The sequence below is a fragment of the Peromyscus leucopus genome, chromosome 20, assembly GCF_004664715.2.
Source record: "Peromyscus leucopus breed LL Stock chromosome 20, UCI_PerLeu_2.1, whole genome shotgun sequence".
Lineage (NCBI taxonomy): Eukaryota > Metazoa > Chordata > Mammalia > Rodentia > Cricetidae > Peromyscus > Peromyscus leucopus.
Window position 1 is genome coordinate 47179913 of NC_051080.1, and position 17723 is coordinate 47197635.

Consider the following 17723-nt stretch of genomic DNA (forward strand, 5'->3'; position numbering starts at 1 on the left):
GATATACATTACTGTTCCAAAAACATAGGAAAGGGAGCACGGTGAGGAAATACTGGACCAAAGCAAGACCAAAAACCAGCTGGGCAAACTCCAGACTCTCTGCATCTCCATGTCTGATGTCAATATGCTCTTCAGATCTCCAACTCTTTTCAGCTCTATTGACTACAACACACTTCTTTCTCTTGGGCTGGTTCCACTCCCTGTTAGCAGCTCTCCTCAGCAGGTATCTCATGACTCTGGCATCTCCAACATCTTGGGGTCTCCACAACAATCCAGGCTTCAATTCACAGCTTCACACAATGGCCTCTCTGGGCCTCAGTTCAGGGACACTCCTGACACATGCCTAGCCTCAGTGGCTTTGCTTAGTCATGGAAGAAAATTCCATAACCCCTTCCTTCTATCCTTAACTCTAAAGCCAGAACCACCACGCCAAAGCTGCCAAGTTCTGCTGCTTGCTTGTTCAATTACATCGTCACCAGCTTTCTGGTTTTGATGGTTTTCTTTTGTGTCTAAGCTTGGCTATCCTTGGACTTGCTCTGTAGACCAGGATTGGCTCAAACTCAGAGATCCGTCTGCCTCTGCCTCCCAAGTGCTGGGATTAAAGGTGTGCACCACCACACCCAGCTCTAGCCTTTTCTTTAGTTCCTTTTCACAAGGTGGAAACTTAGCTGGGTGTGATCTTGCCCTGATGTTACCACCCCCTTTATTCCAGTTCTTAATCCATTTATCTCCTTGAACCCAGGACTTAGCTCTATTGCACTTCCTGGTGCTCTTTTTCTCCTCAAAATTTTCATTTTGGAATTCACCCTGTTCATCTTGCTCCTTTTCATTATAAATCTTCATTAAGAGTTACTGCTACTAACCACACAACCAAGTCTATACCAGGCTGTTTTGAGATTTCTTGTCAGTGGAATTAATTTAAAGCATTTCACTTTAACCTCAGGCAGACTCTTCAGACAAGGGCAAAAGGCATCCACTTTCTTCACCAAAATATCACAAGAATGATTTCTAGACAACATAGTAAAATTCTTCTCCTCTGAAACCTCTTGAGTGAACACCCCACAGTTCATCAAATCACGCTCAGCACTGTCTTCCACTCTCCTGCTAGTATGGCCCATTAACCAACACTTAAAGCATTCCACTGCTCTCCTAACCCCAGTACCAAAGTCAAGATTCCTCCAAACAAAAGCATTGTCAGGCCTTTCACAGAAATACCCCATTCCTGGTACCAACTTCTATCTTAGTTAGGGTTTCTATTGCTGTTAAGAGACACAATGACCATGGCAACTCTTATGAAGGAAAACATGTAACTGAGGAGGTAGCCTACAGTTTCAGAGGTTTAGTCCATTATCATGATGGGGAGCATGGTAGCTGGGAGTATGGCGACATGCAGGCAGACATGGTGCTGGAAAGGTAGTTGAGATTCTTACATCTTGACGTACAGGCAACAGGAAGTAATCTCAGACACTGGGCGTGGCTTGAGCATATGTGAGACCTCAAAGCCCACCTCCACAGTGACACACTTCCTCCAACAAGACCACACCTACTCCAACAAGACCACACCTACCAATAGTGCCACTCCCTTTGGGGACTATTTTATATATTTTTTCAAAATATAGCTATTGTGGACATTTTTATAGATACCATTTTCCTTGCATTATAATTTTATATGAAAAATCATTTTATTGAACAAGTAAATCGTATTTAAAAGTAACATGATTTTTTTTATTAGATTTGTACTTAAAGCACACAAAGTAAAGCAAGATATTTTGGAGGTTAAAAAAACATAAATGGATGAACACTTCAACTCACATTTAACCTAAGAATTAGCATCTTTCACTATCTTAGGTTCAAAGAGTACCCTTAAACCAGTGGTCCTCAGCCTTCCTAATGCTGGGACCCTTTAACACAGTTCTTCAAGTTGTGGTGACCCCAAACATAAAATTATTTGTTGCTATTTCATAACTGTAATTTTGCTATTGTTATAGATTGTCATGTAAATATCTGTGTTTTCTGGTGGCCTTGGACAACCCCTGTAAAAGAGTCATTTGGCTCCTAGAGGGGTTACGACCCATAGATTGAGAAACACTGCCTTAAAGTAATTGGAATCTTAAATGTAGAAGTCAAAGTAGACCCCAGTTTGCCTTCATACTTCACTAGATTCATTAAATCAAGGCCAGTGATGGGACATCGTTTCTTTGTGGAGACATTTTGTAATACGATGGCTTACAGAAGAAACTGGCTAGGAAGTTGTCATGGCAACCACCCCATCACTATCCAGGACTGTATCCACCCAGTGAAAATGCTCTCTGCTGTGATATGCTAGGCCATTATTATGGCTTAAAGAAGATCATTCTGTATTTTTTCTACCTCATGTTGTACTGGCTTTTGATTGGGGAGGAAGGAGATTTACCAACTTCCGTGTATTTATAAGGTGAGGTATTTAAAGAAAATGCTAACGTAAAACAATAGTTTCGGTTTTAGTTTTGGAATATTTCTCTTTTTGAAATCTGGAAATAAAAATGGGAATTGTGTGTGTGTGTGTGTGTGTGTAAATAATGGTTTTGCAGAGACTTTTCCCCAACTCTCTAGAGTCCTCTAGGCCTCACATGGATCTAAAGACAGCCAGAGAAATCTCTTCCCTTTCTTGCCCTCCTCACTCCTACCTCCCATGGCCGCTTCAGTTTTTTCAGTGGCCAGCTCTCTCTCGTGCTCTGTTGCCCAGAGCCTATGTCCAGTGAACAGTGGTAGCAAGTAATCTGGCTTCATGCATTGCAGCTCCACCATTCTGTAAACTGCACCTTTTTCAATCCCAGTCCCCAAATTCCAGAGAAGAGATTTCACTGCCGGTTTAGTCTTGTCTAATATATTCAGAGGCCAGGGCCTTGTGTGGCTCACACTAGTAATGTGCTTCTGTGAACAGGTGATAAGGGGCACAATTGTGACCTTCTCTGACATCCCCCCAAGAACATGCTTTTGTCTGGATAATATCTTGATTTAGGTTTTATTTCATGAAACTAAAACACAAGGAAAATTATTCGGCTATTTAAAATAGATCAGTTGGTAGCGCCTATTCCCTTAGGGATTTGTAGATCGGTGGCAACATGAACACATAGATCCTCAAGGCAGAAGAGGAGCAGGAGAGGGCTGAGAACTGGGGAGGGCCCATCCACAGAAGGTTGGTGAAGAGTCATTTTGGGCAATGGCAAGCTGACTGAATTCCAGGTTGGCACGATGACTTGTTTTTGTACTCAACACAATCATAAACTGGGTTTGTCCCATAAAACCCTTAAACTTTAAAATATTGGCAGCAAAACTTAAGAATGTCAACATTATTTGGGACAAACAAACACATTTATTGACCAGATCTGACCCAGAGAACATAGTTTTCAACTTCTGCCAAGGAAATTAGCTCCCTTCCCAGCAGTTCTCTGTTCTGTTTCTTCTCATTCTCATTGACAGCTCAGCTGTTTGGAACCAATGAGCTTATCTCTGAAACCTCTGATAATATCACCACCACCTGCTCTCCTGCTTTCAGGGGCCAATCCACTTTCTTTGCCTCTAGAGCAGTGGTTCTCCACCTGTGGGTGTTGACCCCTTTTGGTCAACTGACCCTTTCATAGTGGTTACCTAAGAACATGGGGAACCACAGATATTTACACTGTAATTCATAGCAGTAGCAAATTTACAATTACAAAGTAACAACAAAAAAAATTATGGCTGGGGTCACCACAACATGAAGAACTGCATCAAAGGGTCACAGTGTTAGGAAAATTGAGAACCACTGGTATAGAGCAAACCAGATTCTCTTTCTTCTAAAGAGAGCCTTTATCCTGATGTTCCAAGTCCTTCCAAATCTAACTACTAAATTTATAAGACTAAGCCGCCTTGCTCCAGAGTTTTGTTGATACCTTACTGTTCTTCCTCTACTGCTATGTGTATGTCTTATTGCTCATGGGTGCTCAGTTCACATCCCATCTACCATGAGGTCTTCTCTAAAACACAGGGGTTTCCCTAGGTGGAGGAAAACTTGGATGGACCTAGATTTGAACTAGTAATTCCACCTCTGCCTAGTTAACAACTTAAGTAAGAAACTTCATTTCTTTTAGTTTAGCTTATTTTTATGTGCAAAGTCTATAATAATATATATCTTGGAGTAATATTGAGACTTAATGTTATTATGTTAACCTTCTCATTGCAACTATTTAAAATATTTTGCTCTTCTCTGAACCTAGATCTGTGTTATCCAGTACATGAGGCACTAGCCTTATTTCAGGTGCTCAGTAGCGCCTTGTATCTAGTGATGACCTTATTGGACGCTGCTCCATCATCGAGCATTTCCATCATTGACAGAAAGCTGTGCAGTCCTGGTGATGTAAGGCCACTCATGCAGAACTCAGAGTATGCTGCTCTGGGGCATCGTCGTTGGTTTACTAGCCTACCTCACTACTAAATAAAAAACTTGTGTAGGTGGGAATTTTATGTGTTACATATATATGTAACATATATATATATATACTTCTGTATTATATATATATATATACACACACACACATATGTGTATGTGTGTATACACACACACACATGTGTGTGTGTGTGAGACATATCCCTTTACATTCTATCCCTAGCAAGCACAAAAATATGGATGTAAATGGAGACATGACCAAGGTTCCTTTCTTTTTTGTTGGTTTAGTTTTGGTTGGTTTTGGTTTTTCCAGACAGGGTTTCTCTGTGTAACAGCCCTACCTGTCCTGGAACTCGATCTGTAGACCAGGCTGGCCTCAAACTCACAGAGATCCTCCTGTGCTAGGATTAAAGGCATTGCCACAGGCCTGGCCCAAGTTTGTTTTCTGTGTGCTTATCTACAGATAAGAATGCTAGGTTTCTGAGACCTAAGTTCACTGTCCATAGTTGGTAAATACTTCAGTGGAAACCTGAATGGTCACATCTAGGATGTAACATCGAAGATCACTCACGGCATGTGGGGCAGTGCCGAGGACACCCAGTGAGAGTCCTCAGGGCCTGGGTGCTGTTTCCCATTCTCTACATTCTTCATTGTAGAGAGCCTGGCATGACTGACGTTAAGGAAAAAAGCCCAGAAGGATGGTACCAACTCTCTTAGTGGTTTAACTTTGGATCAGGAGCTGGTGGTTTCCAGTGGTCCGGAGCAGCAACATCAGAGAGAAGATGAAAATCCCATAAAACTGGCAAGTGAAAACAGAGAAAGCACCGGGAGGAAGAGTTTCTAGTATTTAATTGTGTTGAGAATATCAAAATAAATTTACTGTTATGGAAAGAAGAGTAGAATGGTCATACTACTAAGCCACATGAGGTGTCGTTACCTTGGCTTTATTTCTTGTTAAAAATTAGTATTAATAATTATAGGAATTCACAAAGAAGGATGTTCTAGTCCTCTGTTGTGATTCTGTTAAGATCAATCCATGTGAGTCTATTTAATGGGTAGTGGGGATTTGTTAAGATACAAATTGAGGAAATACAGTCATGAGTACAGAACGGAGGAGACATCTGCAGTCATCCTCTGAGCTGACGGGGAGCCAATCTACCTGGCCTTTCTATCAGACCAGGAAGCAGGCAGCAGGGAGAAGGCGCTCGTGACCTTTTAAGAGGTCCTGTAAAATGGCAAGAAGCACCACCTCCTTTGGGCCCCATAGCCCAAGGTCATGGGCGGAACAAATACCACTACAGATCCCTTTGTTTTATAGATGACTTAAGACACAAAAAAGGTCAGGGCCCTTTTCAGCTGTTCATGGTGGTGACGCCACAATTTTGGGTTTGTTTGTTTATAATATATTCAGTGCTCTTTCACTGCCAGGGCATCATTTGATGAAAATCCCCACCTGTTGGTGTGGGTGGGTCTAAAGTGACATGCCCAGAGATTGAAATGAGTAGGTGTTATAGGGAGTAACTGCCTCTAACACAAATTTCTACTCTATCCTAAGTATATGTTGTCACTGTGCTCGTGAGGTCAAAGGTTAGTGAGCTAGCAATGACACTGACATTTTCCCAGCTTTTATGAGTGAACAAAAGTGCGTGAATGATCAGAATCCCAACACTATCCATAAAACAGTTTTTTTAAACTTACCTGAACATTCAAGGAGAAAGTTAATGAGGTTTCAAGTCATTGGTTAATTGGAAGTTAAAAATCAAATACTTTATCAAATAAAAACACAAAATACTGAGTGAAGATGGAATCTAACCCACTTTGAGAAACAGGGGTAGGCTTTGACGTTCTCAAGAGTGAAACTAAAATATGTATTGTTTGCCTGCTGTGGACTTGGCCCGTTTTCTTACATAGAAGGTAATTGTAGTAGTAAACATATTGCGCTGTTATAAAGACTGGAGCTCTGAAGACCTTATATCTAGAAGGCCCTTCATAGTTCCAAGTCAAAATGACAGTAGTTCCGCCTTCCTGTTTTAATTTTGAATTTAGCGGTTGAGTTTTGTCCCAGTTTTAAGCCTCTTCTTTTATGCTGTCATGTGTGTGTCTGTCAGAATAAGTTTAGTTGGGTTCTAATGACAGCCAGAAATACATGAATGACTTCACACAAAAGAAGCCATGTCTGCAATGGGATACATGTTGTATGTGTATGTGGCCGTACATGAATTGTGGTCTGCCCTAAAAATTAAAGACTGTTCCAGTCTTCCAGCCTGCTCCACAAACTCCTTTTCCTACTGATGGCAAGAACATTATGAAGCTGGAATAATTCTGATTACATTGATGAGATGTTCTATGTGTAAGCAAAGCAGGGTGACTTCTGTGCATCAAAGATTTAAAAGGTATCACCATGAAACTGAGCTTGGTATCATATGTCAAGCCTAGTCTTGGGTGGGGCAGTAAGAAAGTCTCCCAGGTCAATAGTGATGAGGACATTTTTATTTTCATTGTCAAGCCCCTTGAAGAGTTTCCTGATATTGGGAAAACTGGCATTTGAGTTTTTAATCAAGTGGTTTTCCTTGAATACAGGAAGTGTCATGTAAATGAGTCATGAGATTAAGCAGAGCAGAAAGGCAAGGCTGCCTCCTGTGTGCTGCCTTCTCCCTGTGGCAGTTGAAGAACTTGATTTTGACCTGCAGGCATCTTCCCCAAATGCTTAAAATACTGTATGCTCATGAGTGGCTTAAGGGCTCCACCACAACCCAGCCTGGGCTTTAGGTACCGGTTTGCTGCTTGGTCTTGTTTAGTATACTATGCATATAAGTATATATGCATGTGCACAGGTGTTCACTTTTAAAAAGCACACCTAAATTCATAACTATTTGGTTGGTCTACCCCCACAATCATAATGAAATGGTTTTACGTATGTTCCATTTAAAAATGCATCTGTGAAAGGAATCAGATGTGCTGTATGCATCTCCTGCTGCTGTAACAGTTGGCACCCAACACCAGCATCTACTCACTAGATCTTAGCCTAGCACAGGATGATCACGTGTGACACCACAGAGATCACAGCACTGGCTCTTGCCAGTGGCTCTGCTTCCAGGGGCATTCGTGTTGGTGGCAGAATCGAGTTCCTTGGAGGTGTAGGACTCCAGTCAAGTTTTCTTGCCACTTGTCAGCTAGATCTGACTCTCAGCAGCTTCTGGTGGCTTCGATGTCCTTTACATGTGTCTTTTTCCATCTTCAAGCCAGCAAAGGTAGAAAGGATCGTTCTGGTGATTCTGGTGTCTCTGATTTCCTCTTCTGAAGCCAGCCAGAGACAGCATTCTGCTTTTAAAGGCCAGGAGCGGCTATGTTGGCCCATCAGATAATCTCCCAGCCTTTAAACAATTAGCAAAATCCCTTTTGCCGTATAAAGTAACATGGTCATCGGGACCAGCATAGAATTCTGCCTGGCTCACTTGTACTCACTCTCACACATCTTCACACTCACATGGATTCAGTTTTTAGGTTGCATAGCAACGTAACATTTGTAGCATTACACATGAATCACCATAATGCATTATATTTAAGTTAAATTGCATTTATTGTGAATTGACATAAAGATTTTTTTTTTTTTTTTTTTTTTTTGGTTTTTCGAGACAGGGTTTCTCTGCATAGCTTTGTGCCTTTCCTGGAGCTCACTTGGTAGCCCAGGCTGGCCTCGAACTCACAGAGATCCGCCTGGCTCTGCCTCCCGAGTGCTGGGATTAAAGGCGTGCGCCACCATCGCCCTTGACATAAAGATTTTTATGATGCTTCAAATTTATAAATAAGTCTATAAATGTTTCAGATAATGGAATATGTAAAATGACAAGTTTTTAAGGGCTGCTGTAAGTAGTTATTTAGCTAGGAACTTACGATTCTTGGACAGTAGCATACCTCCTCAACACAGGGCTGTAATCATGGCCTTTTGTGCACTAATGAGACAATCACAGATTTAAAGATAAAAGATGCCAAGGCTCATGTGCTCCCCTCTCCCTGCCCTTTTCATAGACAACTAGCCCTGGACTCAGAGAGGGACTATGACTTAGAAGGCCACACAACTAACTAGTTAGTGGTCAGGACCAGTCCGAATGTGTTCCCTTCTTCCCTGTCTGGATCTTATACTGGTGCCTTGGTTGAAGGCTTGCTGTGTTTTGGGTACTCTTCCAGGTACTTTAGATGTGTGTTCTCTTTAGCGCTCACCGAAGTCCCGCCAGTTACGTCTTTTTATCTCACAATTTGAGAATAGGGTGTGACTTGCTCAGTGCCATCAGTAAGTTAAGAGTAGAGACGCAGTTTGACACCAGAGCCTAACTGGTTTGAGGCTCCTGCTTCTTCCCAGGCCACCAGGCTGCTTCTAAAGGGCTCTTTGCATCACCTCTACCCGGGCAGTTAGTTGTGTTCTAACAATAAGTTAATGAATAACAGAGGACGTGGAGTCTGGCAGACGAGCACACATTCCGGTCCTGACACTCACTGTGTGCCTTCAGGGAATCTTGTGATCCGATGGGCCTCTGCGCTTCGTCTGTACAAGTGGGAATTTTCAGACCTATGAAGAGATTATGTCAGTAAAGCAGTTGTGGACAGAAGGGTTGCGAGCTCCTTTTAAAATGTTGTTATTCTTAGCCAAGTGGGGTCTGGTTCCCATCACCCATTAACAGCATATTTTCACGTCACTTTTGCTCAATAGCATCAGATTAAATAGAAGATAGATTTTGGAATTGCTGCGCCGTGTCCTGAGATCTTTAAGAACGAAGGTCCTTTATCCTTGGATAACCCTGGTTCCTCCATGCCATTCCCTTGTATATATCTAGATCCTCATCTAGATGCTGCTGAAGTGTGTCTCAAGTGATGGTAGTTGTTCCCCTGGGGCAGGTACTGAAAGGAAATGAACCTCGAAGCAGGAACTCAGCCCTCAGGTTAGCCTAATGTTTGCTGAGAAAAACCACAGTACTGCTTTGTGATGTAGCTATTTGAAGATCACTCTGAAATAAAATTATAAATCTCAGGGGCTGGGGAGAGGAGAGCAGAGTAGAGGCTTGCTGCACAGTATGAGGATGGAATTTAGATCCTAAGCAGCCATGGAAATGAGTGGCGGGCAGACGTGGGGCCTGCCTGTAATCCCGGCAGTCTGGAGAGTAGTCCATCATCGAGCTCTGAGTTCAGCTGAGAGACCCTGCCTCAGTGAGTAAGATAGAATGCCGCTAAGGAAGGCCCACGCTCAGCCTCAGGCTGCCACATGTATGCGCGTGTCTACCTCCACACACGTGCCTTAGGTATCAAACGTGCACTGCACGCAGAGACTTGTGCACAGAGGTCATTAGTGTTAGATTGATGGATACTCCATTCAGCTCTGCCACCTCATCTCTCTTTAAACGCCCTTCCTGTGCATGTGTGTATTTGTTTTGTTTTCTATACCATTTGAAAGTAAAACGCTAATAACAGAAGGTTTTGCATCCAAATATTTGACATATATCTAATAGTCAGGAAATTCATTATAATACTTATTATAATCCACCTAAAAGTTTAGCAGCTTTCTCATCTAATATCCGATCTGTATTCATATTTCCCTACCTGTCTTAAAATTGCCTTTTAATGATTTTAACATTTAACGAAAAATGGTTTTGTTAAAAAAGACTTCTTATTTCATTTTGGTTTTATAGACAAGGTAAAAACCCATACACCCAGGGTCGCTGGCTAACATCCTTGCTCTATTGTAATCTACATTACCTTACTTATGCTTTTGTCACGGTGTTAACTTTTTAGGAGACTGGGCCAGTTCTCTTGAGCAATATCCCATATCTGGGTTTTGTCTGGATGCTTTGTTTGTATGTGCTATTTGTCTTGTGACTTTACCTTCTGTATTTTTGAAAACCAGAAGACTTGATTAGAAACAGTGAGTACATTTTTGTCCAGAACAACTTGATAGGTGATTCTGTATGCTGCTGAATTCGATGACTTGATTATGATGGTGGTGGCTCTGTATCCCTTAGAAGTTATCTTTTTACTCCCCTAACAGAATGAGTTTGTGGACTGATCACTTGGCTCATCCATGTTTTTTCATGGTCTAACTTTTGATGGTAGCCTCCAGTGGCGAGCCATGCATTATCACTTATCCCACAGGAGGCTACAAATCCGTTTTTTAACTTTGTCTCTACTCAAGTGTTTCACACGGAAGCAAACATACACATCTTGGTGAGCAGAGTCATCACGTCAGTAGCAGCAACATTTCTCTGATGAAGAGCTTTCTGGAATCATTGAGGAAGCCCTATGTTTTCTTATCATTTATCAGTACATGTTTGCTGCTCACCCACAATACAGCTCTTGATTAGCTGTAGATCGGTCATGATGTGTATTTGTGTCTACTCTAAAGCATTTTAATGTGTATCAAAACTGGAAATGGGTGAAATGTAAAGCAGTGTTTCAAAGTGGAGCAGATATAAGAAGTTTGGTGGAAAGAGTGTCATCCCGTCAGGAACACCAGCGGCACTGAAAAGAACTTTCTAGTCCCAGCCGCTGGGAGAGCGTGTCGCATGGCTGTTCATCTCCAAACGCTAATGGCTTTCGCAGCCAGTGTGAATAAAGTAGACTTGCCAAGAAGCAATGAGTACAGCTGTGGTATTCTCCTCCCAGCTCCATATTCCAGTGCGCCGGGCTCCTCACAGCTGTGGTATTCTCCTCCCAGCTCCATATTCCAGTGCGCCGGGCTCCTCACAGCTTTGGCTCTTTCCTGGATACCCTACTTCCCAGCGCTCCTTCGGCCACGGCCTTTGCTTCTCCACACGTGGTCACTCCTGCTTTGCTCCTTTGTCCATGCATTTTCCCTTGCCTCAGACACGCTCTTCTCTTCCTGGAGGCCCTGTTGGCCCTCCTTCCAAGCCCAGCTCCAGTGCTGCTCCCTCTCCGGAGCCCTAACCTCTCCAGCTGGATGCTTCGCTCAGTCATGCCCCGCTTGTCTCCTTCCTCAGGGCTGCTCCTCTGGTGGCCTTCTGGGAGAAAACTCCACTAGGTGCAACCACCTTGGAGATGACCGTCCAAGGCCAAAAACTGAAGAGCTCCTTCACGTGACACTTCAGGAATTTTATATTACACAATCTTTCTGGAAGTTACCAACAGAATCAAAACTGCCTTCAAATAGAGTTACCCCTTTTGTGTAGATTTCTTTACCTTTTCATAGCAGTTACCCTAAAATTTTTTTATAAAGTTAAAGCTAAAAGTTGAGTATCCCTCACCATCTGGTTCTTTGTAAGCAATATGAAGGCCTGTTTCTTTAATTAAGACAAAAGAAATGGGAGAAAAGGTAAGCATAAATTAATTTTGCATTTAGAAGTTACAATGAAAAACAAGAGGCATAAATTGATATGGTAATTTAAGTATTGCAATGAAAACAGCGTATTTTATTATCCTCAGTTTGAACCTTTTTGTTTCTTATGTTAATGATTTGAACACTGTTTTAAGTGGAAATAAACAATGGTACTTTGTGCTGCTCACTCAGGGAGACACTGTTTAGAAGTGTTTAAAATACCTTTTCTCTGTGTCTCCTTAAGAACTCTGTCTCCGGGTGCTAGCCGGCCTGTTCTGTAGCCAGGCCTCGATGACAGACTGTGATGCCTTTGGATTTCTGTCTCCGCAGAAGCAGGAGGTAAAAAGTTACGGAGCACTGTCCAGAGAAGCACAGAAACCGGCCTGGCAGTGGAGATGAGGAACTGGATGACGCGGCAGGCCAGCCGGGAGTCCACGGACGGCAGCATGAACAGCTACAGCTCAGAAGGAAAGTGAGTGAGGCCTCGGCCATGCCTGCTCACAAGAGCGCACAAGAGCTAGCTCACACAAGAGCTGGTTCACACAAGAACTAGCTCATACAAGAGCTGGTTCACACAAGAACTAGCTCACACAAGAGCTGGTTCACACAAGAACTGGTTCACACAAGAGCTGGCTCACACAAGAGCTGGTTCACACAAGAGCTGGTTCACACAAGAGCTGGCTCACAGGATCGATTCCCAGGCCCTTTCCATCTAACCTGGCTGAGTCCTGAGAACTTGTTTCACCCTCCACTGAGCAATTGATGTATCAGGCTTTTTATTTTAAATGAAATAGCTTGGGGGAGATAAAGTGTTTTACTTCCATAACAAGATGCTACGATGTGACTCGCAATATTACCTACAGATAAAATAGTTTGTCCGAGCTTAAAATAATAAACAAAATCACAGAAATAATAAGCATACATGTCACACCATGTAGGCAATATTAGTTTTTTAAATCTTTAATCCCAGCACTCGAGAGGCAGAGCCAGAAGGATCTCTGTGAGTTTGAGGCCAGCCTGGGCTACAGAGTGAGATGCAGGACAGGTACCAAAACTACACAGAGAAACCCTGTCTCGGAAAAAAAAAAATCTTCGATCTTGGGGCTGGAGAGATGGCTCAGAAGTTAAGAGTACTGATTGCCGCTCTTCCAAAGATTGGGTTTGATTCCCAGTACCCACATACAGGCTCACAACTGTAACTACAGTTCTAGATCAGATGCCTCTTCTGGCCTCCTCGGGCACTGCATGCATACTATGCACAGACTTACATACAGGCAAAACACCCAGACACATAAAATAAAATAATTAAAAAGTAATTTTTAATGTAAAAAAATCTTAGACCTGTTGAAGAGATGCTATTGAAAAATTTATGCACTGAAAGTTACATAATTTATCTTAATTATGTGAAACAATAATCAGAAGAAAATAGCAACAAGAAGTTGGTGAGCCTTTTTCTCTATGTAGCTTTTCTTTGAATCCACTACCATAAGACACTTGGAAAGGTTTGTAAGCATGGGGTGGCCCTGTCTCCAGAAAACAGCTGTATTTAGTGACTTCTGATCGTACATGAGACCAAAGGTGTCAGGAGAGGAAAGCAAGGCTCAGGGCCTTGCTCTGTCATCGCCATGGAAGTGTTCCATGTTTAGACATGTGTAGCCAATTCACAGACTCGAAGCCATAGGAAATTTTTTTCTTACTGTTAATTACATACCCTGATGATATTTTGTCCAACGTTATTCTGTAAATAAAGGAGAGGTACATAATCCTGCAGTTTTTAAATAGGGGTGTATAAACAGGTTGAATTTTTGAAGTGAAGGGAAAGAAATAGATTTGCTGATCGTTAAGAAAGTGTGAAGGAAGTAAAGAGCTGAGTCACAGGTGAGTGTGGCAGTGGTTCAGTCACAGGCGTGTGACACGCTCCATACACTGGATAAGAGAAATGTGTTCTTTCTGAAAGGAAAGTGAAAATAAATGTGCTCTGAGCATGGTCTGTGTGAACATTGCATGGACTATAAAAATGTTGACTACATGGTCCCCACACACACGTTTATGGTCTAATTAGAAAGCTGCCAGGGATATAAATGTTTCAAGGATGACTTCCACTTCAAATGTTTACCATCTTATTGGAGAAATAACTTGAGTACTCATAAATTCATTCAACAAATATTCACAGCAAAGTCTGCTGTGAGTTGGGTGTGAGCCATACAAGAGAAGCAAATCAAAAGTTAAGACAGTGGGTTTAGGAATCATAGGATCCAAGATAGCAAGAGGAGACCAAAGTTCTCATCTTGATTTCTGGCACTCTATATTTTTGGGTAAATTACTTCATTCTTCTAACAAGAAGGTGAATCACTAAGGGTGCAGATATCCATTGTTTATAGGAATCTAGGCTATAAGAGCTGGAGTCTAGCACCAACAAGAGACAAAACTACTCCACTCAAAGACAAGGCAACCTTCATCAGAAATTTTAATTTATAAGGAAAACAATAGCGCTGGAGAGGTGGCTCAGCCATTCAAGGCTAGGCTCACAACCAAAAATAAGGAAAACAATAAAATGCACAATAAATTGGGTAGTGTAAGTGATGAGGGTGAAATAAGGCAAGAAAAATAAATAAGAGAGGTCAACTAAATAGTCCCATAAGACCTGATTTCAGGAACCTTTGTCTTTTATGTACATGGGCCATCTCTGAAGAAATAAACCCACTTACTTCCTTAGTTTTTAATTTTTATTACATTTTAGTATTTGTGTGTGTGTGTGTGTGTGTGTGTGTGTGTGTGTGTGTGTGTGTTTAGGAGATTTCAGTTGGTCAGTTTAGACTAAGTTAGCTTTCAGATGCTCAATAGATATCCTGTTAGCCAACTGTGCTGTGGGGATGAATGTGTGTAGCCTGGAAAAGAAGGGTAAGCCAGAGAGGCTCTTGGCTAGACACCACCAACACAGACACCACCAGGTTGGCTTTAACTTCCAAGGGAACTCAGACACATGGAAAAGATAACAGGGAAAAAGAGGAGTTTGGGTGTTTAATAGCAGAACGGGCAGAGATTAGAGCATAATGGCAGAAGAGAAGAGAAAGCTTTGCAGGGAGCCAGCATCTCCAGGAAGTGACTGGAAAAGGTTTCTCAGGGGAAAAGGAAGGATGGATTGTGTCGCTGTTCTGTTCACTTCGGTGAGGACAGAACAGTGACAGCGGCAGTTACTGCTGCCGTCATCATTGGCTGACACTGAGCAGTCATTGGCTGACACTGACCGCTGGCCACCGTGGTCATTGGCTGACACTGACCGCTGGCCACCGTAGTCATTGGCTGACAATAACTGCCGTAATTATGACACTGAGTAGTCATTGGCTGACTTCTGGTTAGAGAAATTTGGAGACATCTCAACAAATCAACAAAAAGCTGATTAGAGTTTCCAAATAAAATGGAAGAGGGGAATGTGAAGGTCTTTTCCAAGGATTCAGGGGAACAAGTGGGTGGGGGCTGGGGAGGAGAGCGTAGTCAGGAAAAGGGCTGTTTTTCCTTTTGCATGATGAAATGGCAGCATATTTATATGCCGATGGGAATAATCCAGTTTTTTCAACTGTAAAAAAGATAAATAATAGACTCTCTCTTAGTTTAGTTAAGAGGATTAAACTTGGCAAACCGTGGCGTAGATGAGTGTTCGGTGTATACTGAGCATGCACGACAGAAATCATCTCCCCTACCTTCCAGACCAAGCAAGAGAAGACACATAACAGAAGCCCACATAGTGTGGCAGGCGCTTCTGGTGCCAGGCATGGGAAGCTAGAGAATGTAAGACAGTCCGAGAGTTGTGGGAGGTGGTGTGGGATGCTGGAGTCTAAGGAATGTCAGTGATACCTTAGCCTCGCCACACTAGTGAGGCCAGCAGGAAACCCGAGCTTGCCTGAAAGGAGGGAAGAGTGAGGATTTAATCCTGCATGTCATTCTGTCTTCAGCCTGATTTTCCCTGGTGTCCGCCTGGCCTCCGACAGCCAGTTCAGCGATTTCCTTGATGGCCTGGGCCCTGCTCAGCTAGTGGGCCGCCAGACCCTGGCCACTCCTGCAATGGGTAAGAGTTTCTGTGATTTCATCGTTTTTCCTCTTACATGACTGAAAAATCATATTCCTTCAATTTTGTGATACTGTTAACAAAATTACCAGCAAGAATAAAGGGTCCCAGATTTTAACAGTAAATATTCTTAGTTTTTTTCTTTTGTGATTTCTGTTTGTCTTTAAAGTAACACACTGCTGAGAACGTTTAAATCTTAAAGAATGAATACATCTGGGGACTGTCTGAAGCCAAGTTCTTTGGCTCATGCTCTCCTCCTCCTTCCTGTGTTTCTTCCCTGTGTCCCACCAGGTGACATCCAGGTGGGGATGATGGACAAAAAAGGACAATTGGAGGTGGAAATCATTCGGGCTCGAGGCCTTGTTGTCAAACCAGGTTCCAAGACACTGCCAGGTAAATTAGCAGAAAGCATTCCACTGTTATTTCTTGTGGTCAGGGTTGCTCTGATGTGAACGTTTCCCATCTCTGCTGCAGTCTTCTTAGTCAAGACGTGAGTGATAACTGTTACTGTGCTGCTTGGGGCTGCAGCAGTTCGCATGCACCTGAGGGGACCGTGCGCGCATGCTCTCGTGGGTACCATACAAGGTTTTGAACAGACCGACATGGTTGAGACCCTATCTCTAGAGGAGGCCACTGTCCACAGAGTATGCACTAGAATTTCATTGTCCGGTTAGCTGCTGTTTTATGATACTCTTGAGTTTTCCAGGGACTTCACATTTGCCCCTAGGCATCCATCAAGCTCTGGAATTAGAATAAAAATAGACTAGCCCCACACGGTCCCATAAGCCTATGAATGCTGCCTACCTAAGACAACGTTCAGTCCTTCCTGCAGAATGTGAGAGGCAGTACCATAACCTGACGCCACACGTTTCATATTGAAACATCATTATAAGTCAAGGTGCTTGGAACCATAGAAATGGCACAGAGTCTGGGTGTGCTGTGTGCAGAGATCCGTAGATCCAGTATATAAGGCTGTGGATTCTGAAAGTACTCCTATCCCGACATCTGTACTGACTTACAATTCTTCATTTCTCTCTCAACTCTCAGTCCTTGAAGGAATTTTTAAATGAAGTGCATGTTACTGACTGTATCACTTTGAAATTGTGGTGTAAAGGTCTTGAGGATAATGGACTCCTTCACCATAATTAATTAATAGCATGAGACATGGCAGGAACATGCTTTTCATAAAAGTGTCTGTCATAGAGGCTTTAGTCATAGAATTCCTACTGAACTGTCTCTCCAAGTTACTTTTGAGCATGCCACCTCAGAGCCCACCCCTGTCTTGTGCTCACACCATTATCAGCTGATAAATGCCTTTGAATGTCGGTGAGCTGTGGGGGTGAACGTAACAGCCTCGTTTTAAGCATGTTTAATGAGATCAAAATTTTGGTCATTTAAAGACATTGCCTTTGGATCTTGTTAGGGTCCAGAAACATTTTGCCTTTTTAATTCAACATTTAAATCCTCACAAGAGACGGGGAAGGGGAAAGACTCTCAAATCTCAAAGGCCGTGTCAACAAACTTAAAACTGCACGGCTGAGGAGTGTGCTGTGGTTTTGACACGGAAGGCAGGCCATGGCTGGAGTGCTGCCAGCCAGCTCTCAGGGAAGACGGGCCGTTGCCCTTGTCCCCCGTGAACCGGCCAGTTCACAGCAGCGGGCGTCACTCCCTGTCCTCTCTCCCCAGCACCGTACGTCAAGGTGTATCTGTTAGACAACGGAGTCTGCATAGCCAAAAAGAAGACGAAGGTGGCGAGGAAGACCCTGGAGCCCCTGTATCAGCAGCTCTTGTCCTTCGAGGAGAGCCCCCAGGGGAAGGTGTTACAGGTGCGTGCTCAGTGCCGGCCTCTGCCGGGAAAGGCTTGCCCGAAGCCTGCCCTAGACCTGCTCTCTGACCTGTTCCTCGTGGCTGAAGTTCTCCGTCACCTGGAA

The 17723-nt window shown here is 43.0% G+C and overlaps 1 protein-coding gene across 50 annotated transcripts in view; it reads left to right on the top strand.

Annotated features, from left to right (window-relative positions):
- The window catches only part of Rims2 (regulating synaptic membrane exocytosis 2), a 472086-nt gene that overhangs the window by 451228 nt on the left and 3135 nt on the right, over window positions 1–17723 (top strand). For all 50 annotated transcript variants that reach the window (XM_028879262.2, XM_028879269.2, XM_028879266.2 and 47 more), the window contains 4 exons: window positions 12057–12198; window positions 15680–15792; window positions 16084–16185; window positions 17479–17618. In XM_028879262.2, coding sequence (XP_028735095.1) covers window positions 12057–12198; window positions 15680–15792; window positions 16084–16185; window positions 17479–17618 — 497 coding nt within the window. The remainder of the gene's footprint in view (window positions 1–12056; window positions 12199–15679; window positions 15793–16083; window positions 16186–17478; window positions 17619–17723) is intronic.